The sequence below is a fragment of the Furipterus horrens genome, unplaced genomic scaffold, assembly GCF_987537825.1.
Source record: "Furipterus horrens unplaced genomic scaffold, mFurHor1.1.pri manual_scaffold_11, whole genome shotgun sequence".
Classification (NCBI taxonomy): Eukaryota; Metazoa; Chordata; class Mammalia; order Chiroptera; family Furipteridae; genus Furipterus; species Furipterus horrens.
The window spans coordinates 72,646,123-72,655,551 of record NW_028327181.1 but is presented as its reverse complement, the minus strand read 5'-3'; the positions used below and the strand labels follow the sequence as shown (position 1 = coordinate 72,655,551).

General features: G+C 38.0%; 1 protein-coding gene across 1 annotated transcript; it reads left to right on the top strand.

Moving 5' to 3' along the window:
• Positions 1–884: 884 nt before the first annotated feature.
• KIF2B (kinesin family member 2B) lies at positions 885–2,912 on the top strand. The gene has a single exon (XM_090291480.1). It carries the CDS (start codon positions 885–887, stop codon positions 2,910–2,912), a length of 2,028 nt encoding a protein of 675 aa, XP_090147606.1.
• The last annotated feature ends 6,517 nt before the right edge of the window (positions 2,913–9,429 follow it).

Sequence of the window (9,429 nt, the reverse complement as noted above, 5' to 3'; positions counted from 1 at the left end):
CAACAAAACTCACTTGAGAGCTGTCAGGGCCACTCGGTATGTGAAAAACACCTTGAGTTTGCCAACCCAGGTGCTGCACCAAAGGACATTGCATATCAGCCAATCAGAAAAACCCACTACACTCAACTCATTTTGATTTTGTAATGAGAAAGCCCCTGAAACTTTCAGTTACAACTACTACACAAGTTCTGTGGGAAGGCTGAGGAAGAATGAAGGCATGTGTGGGGGAGTTTCTCTGGGATCCTGTCCTTACAAGCCTGTGATTTGCAAACAGTGTCACCTTCACTGTTTCTCCGCTGGACGGTGGAAGTTTAAGGGAACACTCACCTGTTCTCAATTAATTCACATAGCTTTGAGATCGCAAGTGAAGATTTCAGGGAAGAATGTGTTTCTAAAGCTTAGGCACAAATGTCCATGGAGCATATACGCTATTCCTAACTCCGATCTCTACACTCTCAATGGCAGAGAACAATCTCTATTCCAGCTGCCTTTTCTCTAGCCCCTACACCCACTTTTCACCTAGAGGCCCTGGACAGCCTTAACGGCGGGAGCACCGGGCACGCACCCTGGGCCCAGACTTCTGAAGGGTCCCGCAAAATCATGTATTTTTATTTTCCCTGTCTCTCTCCTTTTTTTAAGGGGCCAAATATTTTTTTCTGCGCCCAGGGCCTCAGCCAACCTTAATCTGCCTCTGCCTGGGCTCATCCCTACTTCTTTGTGACATGAGTGGCCCCAGGTGGGGACCTAGTGTGGGAGGGTCACAAAGGCGGGTACAAACAAAGTGCGCTCAATGCTCTGGGCACTTCAGGCTGGCTTGGGCTCAGGTTCTGTTGCTCCAACCCCAAAGACCCCAGAAGCGAGCCCTGGCACCATCTTCATTCACCATGGCCAGCCGGTTATGTCCCCCTGTTGTGCAGCGCCTCTCGTCCTTGACACCCTTGAAGGCCCACTTCCGAGGCATCCAAGTGGGCATCTGCGTGGCAATCCAGCGCAGTGACAGGCGGATCCACCTCGCTGTGGTCTCAGAGTTCAAAAGAGAAAACCCTTGGGTCACGGTAGAGTGGGTCGAAAAAGGAGTCAAAAAAGGCAAAAAGGTTGATCTAGAGACCATATTCCTGTTGAATCCAGCGCTGGCCTCTGCTGAACAATCCGCGCCACCCAGGTCATTGTCCCCTTTGCCTCCAGTGCCCTCTTCGGCCACTGGGGACCAACCTGTGGCCGCGCAGTGGATTGCCACGATCTCCCAGAAAAACGAAACACCCTCAGGAGACAGCCTAGCTGTGCAAGTCCCTAGCAGTCCTTGCCTGATGAAGTGGAAAAAGTCTCCGTGCCTCCGGGAGATCGAGAAACTGCAAAAGCAGCGGGAAACTCGCCGACGGCTGCAGCTGGAGATCCGAGTCCAACGCACCCTGGATGTGCACATGGGAAACCCCAACTGTGAGATCATGCGCATGATCGAAGAGTACCGCAGGCACCTGGACAGCAGCAAGCTGTCCAGCCCGGCGCCCCCGGAGGACCGGCGGATCTGCGTCTGCGTGAGGAAGCGGCCTCTCAATCAGCACGAGACCTCCCTGAAGGACCTGGATATCATCACCATCCCTTCGGACAACGTGGTCCTGGTGCACGCGTCCAAGCAAAAGGTGGACCTCACTCGCTACCTGGAGAACCAGGCCTTCTGCTTCGACCACGCTTTCGATGACACGGCTTCCAACGAGCGGGTGTACCAGTTCACCGCCCGGCCGCTGGTGGAGTCCATCTTCGTCAAGGGCATGGCCACCTGCTTTGCCTATGGGCAGACAGGTAGCGGGAAAACGCACACTATGGGTGGCGCCTTTTCAGGAAAGGCCCACGACTGTTCTAGAGGCATTTACGCCCTGGTGGCGCGGGATGTCTTCCTCCTGCTCAAAACCTCAGCATATCAGAAGCTGGACCTCAAAGTCTATGGCACGTTTTTTGAGATTTATGGGGGCAAGGTGTATGATTTGTTGAACTGCAAGAAGCTGCTCCAGGTCCTTGAGGACGGCAATCAGCAAGTCCAGGTGGTCGGGCTTCAGGAGAAGGAGGTGTGTTGTGTGGAAGATCTGCTGAACCTCGTGGAACTGGGGAACAGCTGCCGGACTTCCGGACAGACATCAGTCAACGCCCACTCTTCCAGGAGCCACGCTGTATTCCAGGTCATCCTCAAGTCGCGAGGGAAAACGCACGGCAAGTTTTCTCTTGTTGACTTAGCTGGGAATGAAAGGGGCGCAGACACTGCCAAGGCCAACAGGAGAAGGCAGCTGGAAGGGGCGGACATTAATAAGAGTCTTCTCACGCTCAAGGAATGCATCCGGGCTTTGGGTCAGAACAAGTCTCATGCCCCGTTCAGAGCCAGCAAACTCACCCAGGTGCTCCGGGACTCCTTTATAGGCCAGAACGCTTCCACTTGCATGATTGCTACTATCTCTCCAGGGATGTCTTCCTGTGAAAACACCCTCAACACTTTAAGATATGCAAGTAGAGTAAAAGAGTTAACTCTAGATTTCAGGCCCCACCATCTTTGTCCCTATCCGGTTGGACATGAGGTGCCAAGGATGTTGGAAAATCACATTAAAAATTCAGAAGTGTCCCTTCAAAGCGATGAATTTATTAAAATGTCATGTACACAGAGTGAGGAGGAGGAGGAAGAGACTAGAGAAATTAAAACTTTATCCACTCTATTAATGGAGGATGAGGCAACATCATGGAAGGAATCAAGCCAATGGCCAGGGGAGAACCTTCAGGAGGCAGAGGCTGGGGTAAACTATGATCTTCATTTTTTCATTGCCAAGTTATTGTCTATTTTGGAGCAGAAAATAGGTATTCTGACCGAAATTCAAATGAAACTGAAATTATTACAAGCTGACCTCCAACAGAAGAGAAAGGTAGAGTGAAGCTAATGACTACAGATCAGACCTGAAATCCCGGATACATTGCTACCTCTCTTATGAATAAAAATTGCCTTAATTATCTAGGTATAAAGATCCTTCTGGAAAGCCTATAACATGTTAAAATGCTCACCAGAAATGTCTCTCTCTTTCTTCCTCCATATTTCTGCAGTGTGTTGTCATTCTGCAGGACAGTGGTTCCCAGTTGGGAACCATTTTGCCTCTCAGGGACATTTGGCAATGTCTGAAAACATTTTCTGTTGCCAAAACTGGGTACAGGGGAGTAGAGATAATGGCAGATAGTGGGTGGAAGGCCAAGGATGCTGTTCAACATCCTACACTGTACCAGACAGCCTCCAGCAACAAATAATTATCTGGTTAAAAATATCAATAATAGTGAAATTAAACAACCCTACTGTTGAAAAACCTAGCTGTGAAGAATCAAGAGACTCCAAATTTGTGGCTAGGAAAGTAAAATACTGTAGATTCAAGGGACAAAACTTGGAGTACAGCAAAGAGTACACAGTGCAGTAACTAATAACTCTCATGAATCTTTTTATGTTGCATTGATGTATAGACTCAGATGGTCTCTAAGCTCTAGTCATCTTGGAGGATGGGGTAGGGAGGAATTTTCTTTAAGAGACTATGTGAGAGACTGGAATTAAGAGGGATTTTTATTTTTCATCTCTGAGTTGAAATTACAAAGTACTATGCATCCTGGGAATGATAAATGTGTGTGTGTGTGTGTGTGTGTGTGTGTGTGAGAGAGAGAGAGAGAGAGAGAGAGAGAGAGAGAGTGTTGCATAAGCATTGACTGTATTGATTATGGTGTCTTTAAGCTTTTTTTCCCCTCACTCCCTTTACCAAATTCTGCGCTTACATGAGTCATATAAAAAGGCTTCACCCTTCCAGTTAAAGTAGAGAACAAGTCAGCAAAGCCATAGTAGAAATGTTTTCATCTGAAGTGAGACACTTTCTATAAAGACTTCATGAAGAATGTGATCAATATCAATGCCTAAGATCAGTTCAATAAGGAGAAAATTTTCCTATTTGGGGATCACAGAGTCCATTATTCTGCAAACAAAAACACTAATCTTATATGAAAATATAAATATGTTAAATAATCTAATATACATCTACCTTCAGCAAGCATTTTTATTTATGAAATACCATAATAGAATAATTAAGCATCTTTTGGTTCCAAGTCTAACAGCTCCAAACTCCTTTAAAAATAAAATGGAATGATTTGCAAACAAAGTGCATGTTAGGATGGGGAAATTTGGGGACACAGAAAATTAGTGTTCCAATGCTGTAACTACTTTTGGCAGACCTGGCTTATTTTTTCTTTTAAAGTTACAAAGGTTTCACTTACCTTGAGATTTCTGACACATTACTATGGAATAGAATAGTAATGTCTTAGGCAACATTTATCAGTATAAAACAATTAGGATCACCAGGAACATCTGGTCTTTAGTAATTAGTCAATATTATGCCCTCTTAATATCCCCCCCACCCTGCTGGTTTATCTATGCAGGTCAAGTTATATATTATCATTAAAGTAAACAAAACTTTGAAAATTTGTCCTTTGGCACAAAATGATCTTCCTTTAAGAATGAGATATTTTTAATCTAAGTTACTTTTTTATGAAATGAAAAAGTATGGAGTTAAGAATTTTACCTGGGTTCCTGTCCCGATTCTATTATATAAATATCTGTAATTTTAGGCAAGTGACTTAGGCCCACTGAACTATTTCCTTCTATATGTTCTATATAAACCACAATAATTATAGCATCTCTTTTAACAGATTGGAAGGTGATTTATTTTCTCCCTCCTTCTCTCTCATCTGTCCTGCCAATGACTAGTACTTAGTTATTATTGTTCTTGTTATTGTCATTGTCCTGTTGTTTTCCTACTACCCTTAACCCTCACCCTGCCCTCCACCACTGCTCCTGCCATATACACAAGTTAGATTAACCTGTATTCAGAGTTTCAATATTTTGATATCAGTAACACCATTTTTTGTATTTTATTTCTTTTAATGAACTGTAACATACAGTTAGGTACAAAATCTGAACTATATCATTCCATGAATGTTTACAAAGTGAAGGCATCTCTGTAACCACTGTATGTATTAAGGTATGGAACATAGTCAGTGCCCCAAAAGCCTCATTCCTGCTTCATTTTCATCATTATTCCCTGCATCACAGGTAAGGCCTATTCTGACTAAAGTCATCATGCATAAGCTTGCCTCTTAAAAAAAGAAAAAAAATGTGGTTTTGTCATATCAATGGGATCATACTTGATATTCTTGCTCCTCTGTCTTCTCTCTTGCAACCAAAATTACCTGTGACCTGTTTACACAGTTCTATAGTCTTCCACTTCATAAATATCTCATTAATTTATAAATTTTAGTCATGGTGGAAAATTTAGTTATTTTTGTTTTAAGCAATAACTAAGGATGATAGGACTGGAATTCTTGGATACATAGTATGTATATATTCAGCATAATTGGTCATGCCAAGGAATTTTTCAAATGACTTGCACCAGTTTTACACAACTATCATTATTTTACAAGAATTATGGGTCCTCCATATATTTGCCTACACTTAGTATTGTTATTTTTTAAATCTAATTTTTTACCTTCTAATGTGTCATGGAAAGGTATCTCATTATGGTTTTAACTTGTCTTTGGTTTTGGGTTTCTTTTTTCTAATGACTAATGTTGAATCTCTCTCTCTCTCTCTCTCTCTCTCTCTCTCTCTCTCTAACATCTGTACAAATACTTATTAGCCATTTAGTCATTCTTTTTTGTGCAATATATGTGTTGTCAATGTGTATTCTTCTTTGATATATGTATTTCAAATATCTTCTTCCATCCTGTGAAATACCTGTTCACTCTTTTAATGATGTGTTTTTATGATAAGAAATTTATAGAATTAATAGTTAAATTTACCAATTTTTTAATTTAATAGTGAAGCCCTATTTCATAAATCTCTACCTGTCCCAAATCATTCTCCTTTGCTATCTTCTAAAAACCATTGTTTGGGCTCTGAATGGAGCCAGGTTCTGCTCATCTGAATGCCTCCATGGACAGCAGCAAATGGAACTAGTTTCAAGGCCTGTACCAAGTGGGTCTAAGTCCATAAGGACATGGGGCTTCTTTCAGCCTGCAACTGGGACCATGTTTGGCAAATCTGCCTCGAGGGCATGGTCCTGCCTTCTCAACATGGCTGTCCTCAGTCTTGGGGTTCACTGGAGCTCCCACAAAGTCATTTTTTCCTGTGGGTGGCTATTATATCATTAACTGGGAGAGACAGAAGCTGGGGACCTCCTATTCCACCATCTAGCTTACCCAATGAATCTTATTTTATGCAGAGCTCTCTTTATGAGATTGTACAGACTCAAGATATTTAATGGCTATAAGATCATTCAGATTTAGATTTAGTATTTTTTCTTATACCAGCACTATATTAATTTATTGTCATAGAACCATAGTATACTCATTATCTCTAATTTACATATTATTGGTTTCTAATTTTCCATGCCTGACACTAAGTTGTAACTTTATTATTTTTTATTCAATCAGACTTGCAATATGCTTATAAATTATATTAGTGTTTTCAAAGAAACAACCCCTAGCCATTTTATTTCCTCTAATGTATATTTTCTTTCTGTTTCATTCCATGTTTACTCTTTTTATTTTTATTTTTAATTTAATTTAATTTCTTTTTTTTATTGTTCTATTACAGTTGTCCCATTTAAAAAGAACAGGAGTTCTTTTTACTTTTTTTCAAACTTTTTGAGCTCAATACTTAGATCATGGACTTCTCAGGTTTTCTATGCTTTTAAAGTTATAAATTTATAAACACTCATTCATCTAAATAATAATGTCATATTTTTGTTATTTAAAGAATTGAATACTCAACTTTCAAAATATTCAATAGTTAACTTCCATTTATTTTACCAAAGAGTTCTTACAAGAATTGCTATATTCCTATGATTTTTAGGTCAAGTTTGTAAATCATGTTCAAATCTTCTGTAACACTTAATGACTGTTGTTAATTACCAAGAAAGATATTAAATTCTCAGACTGTGTAAGCTTTTTGTTGTTGTTCTGACAGTTTTCAGTTTATATATATTTTAGGCTATGTTACTAGTTGCATATACATTTGGGATTATATATTTCTGTTCAATTCATCTTTAACATTCATTTTTGTTCCTTGTAATTTCCTATGATTTATTTCTGTATTTTCCAAAATTAGTACAAACATAATAGTTTTTCTTCAGATTGCATTTGCATGGTATATAGTTTATCATTGCTTTATTTTGAATTTTTCTGTGTTTATAGTTAACAGTTATTTTTATAAGCAATATGAAGTTGGCTCTAATTCACGTTCTTTTAAATTACAGAATCTCATCCATTTGCATTTAATGTAACTGACTATATTTACATTTATGGCTATGGCATTATTATTTGTTTTCTATTTATTGACTCAGTATTTAATTACTTTTCTGATTTTTTCTTTGTGTCAATCAAGTTATTTTTATTTTGTTGTTTATTATTTCCCCTCTAATTCCTGCCACCTACATATTCTTATACTCTTCATTTATAATCACCTTTGAAATTAAAGCATGCAACCTCATTATTAAGTTGCATTTTTATTTCCTCTTGGAAATGACACTACCTTAAAATATTTCAAGTCATTATTCCTTTCTTAGCTTTACTTTTTGTCATTTAATTCTACAAATATTTCTATGATTACAATACATCATTATACACAGTATTCATTTAAATTACTTATTCATTTATTATTTCACAGGTTCTTGATTATTTGCTACTCTATTGTATTAATTTGAGATCATTTTTCTTCTTGAATAATTCAAATGTAAGGACATGATAATAGGCCTTTTGTTGATGTCTACCTTCAGCCTAAAATGTCATTATTTCACTTTCATTTTTAAAATATATTATTGCTGCTTATAGAATATTTGGTTGACTACTCTTCTACTTTTTTAAACAAAATTTAGCATTATAAACATAAATTCTTTTGTTTTACTCATTCTACTTTTCCTATTAAGAATTAACTGTTCTTTGAAGAAACTTTAAAGTTTTTCTGCTTGTCTTTGATTGCCAGCATTGTTTTTTTCTACAATGTTGTGACAAGGTATGATTTTCTTTGTATTTATCCTTTTTGTATTTCATAGAACATTTTAATCTGTCATATAATATTCATTGTCAGTTTTGGAAAATTATCAACCTTTGTCTCTCCAAATATTATTTTTGTCTCTAGAACTTTCCACCTTGGGCTCTAATTACAAATACGTTAGTAGTTTTCACTATGTTCTACATATCTCATACTATTTTATCTAGTTTTATTCATTTGTTTTTTAATGCTTTAATAAGCACATCATCTAATAATGTATCTATTGTTTCACTAGTCCTCTATTTCTGTTCTTCTGTTAAAATTATAGATTAAATTATTAAATTTAAGCTTTTACTTTCAGTTTTAGGATTTTCATTTGACTCTTTAAAAAGTAGATCTCTGTCCTTTTGGTGACATCTGTCTTACCTGTTGTTTTTTAATTGTTTATTTTTCTTGTTGATTTCAGCTATTTGGTACTTTCTTTAGCATGTCTCCTAAGTTTTGATTGAATGTTGAACATTATGTATGCAATAATGTGGAAGCTCTGCATGATGTTATATTCCTTCAAAGAAAAATTGTTTTTTTCTTTCTGAAGATCCATAAAGTAAGGAAATATCACCTTGATCCACAATTCTGGTTCCTCTTAATTTTAGGGTATAACATGTCTGACATCTTAATTGAAATTTTCCACCTTTGTGGAAGTTTCTTTCCCCAAACTATGAGCTTGCTAAATTATCTGCTAAGTTTTTAAGCTTCTTTTCAACAGCTTTATGTTTTTCCCCCTTTAGAATATCCTTTAGGTTTAGACTTAGCAGATACTGAAAGAAGAATTTGCACACAGAATATATGTCTTACTTCTCTATGGTCCCCTCTTCTCCAAAATCAGTACTATTGGCTCTAGTAGGCCTGAAATTCAATCTTGAACTATTAGGAAACTGTATATGTGAGACTTCCAACAATATTTACTTGACTACTGCTTTGTTTGGGCATACTGGTCACACTCAGAAATCAGCCTTAGGGAAAAGACAGGAGTGAATGTAATGATTCACTCAAAGTAGTTTTCTTTTTCTCTATGATCTTTTTTTTTTAAGATAGCTTTTAGTATATTCACAGAGCTGTGAATTCATCACCACAATAAATTTTAAAACATTTTATTTCCCCCAAAAGAAACCTTGCCCCCTTAGGCATCATCCCTTAATACCCTAGACCCCAGTCCTGGGCAATCACAAATCCACTTTCTTTTGCTGCAGCTCTCTGTAATTTTGACCCATTATATCCTGACTGCCTTTTTGTTCTTTGATACCTTCCTAAACAGAAGTATTTTGGTATTTTATTCAACTTAATCTTGCCCTTATTAAATAGCTTTGTCACCCTATCTT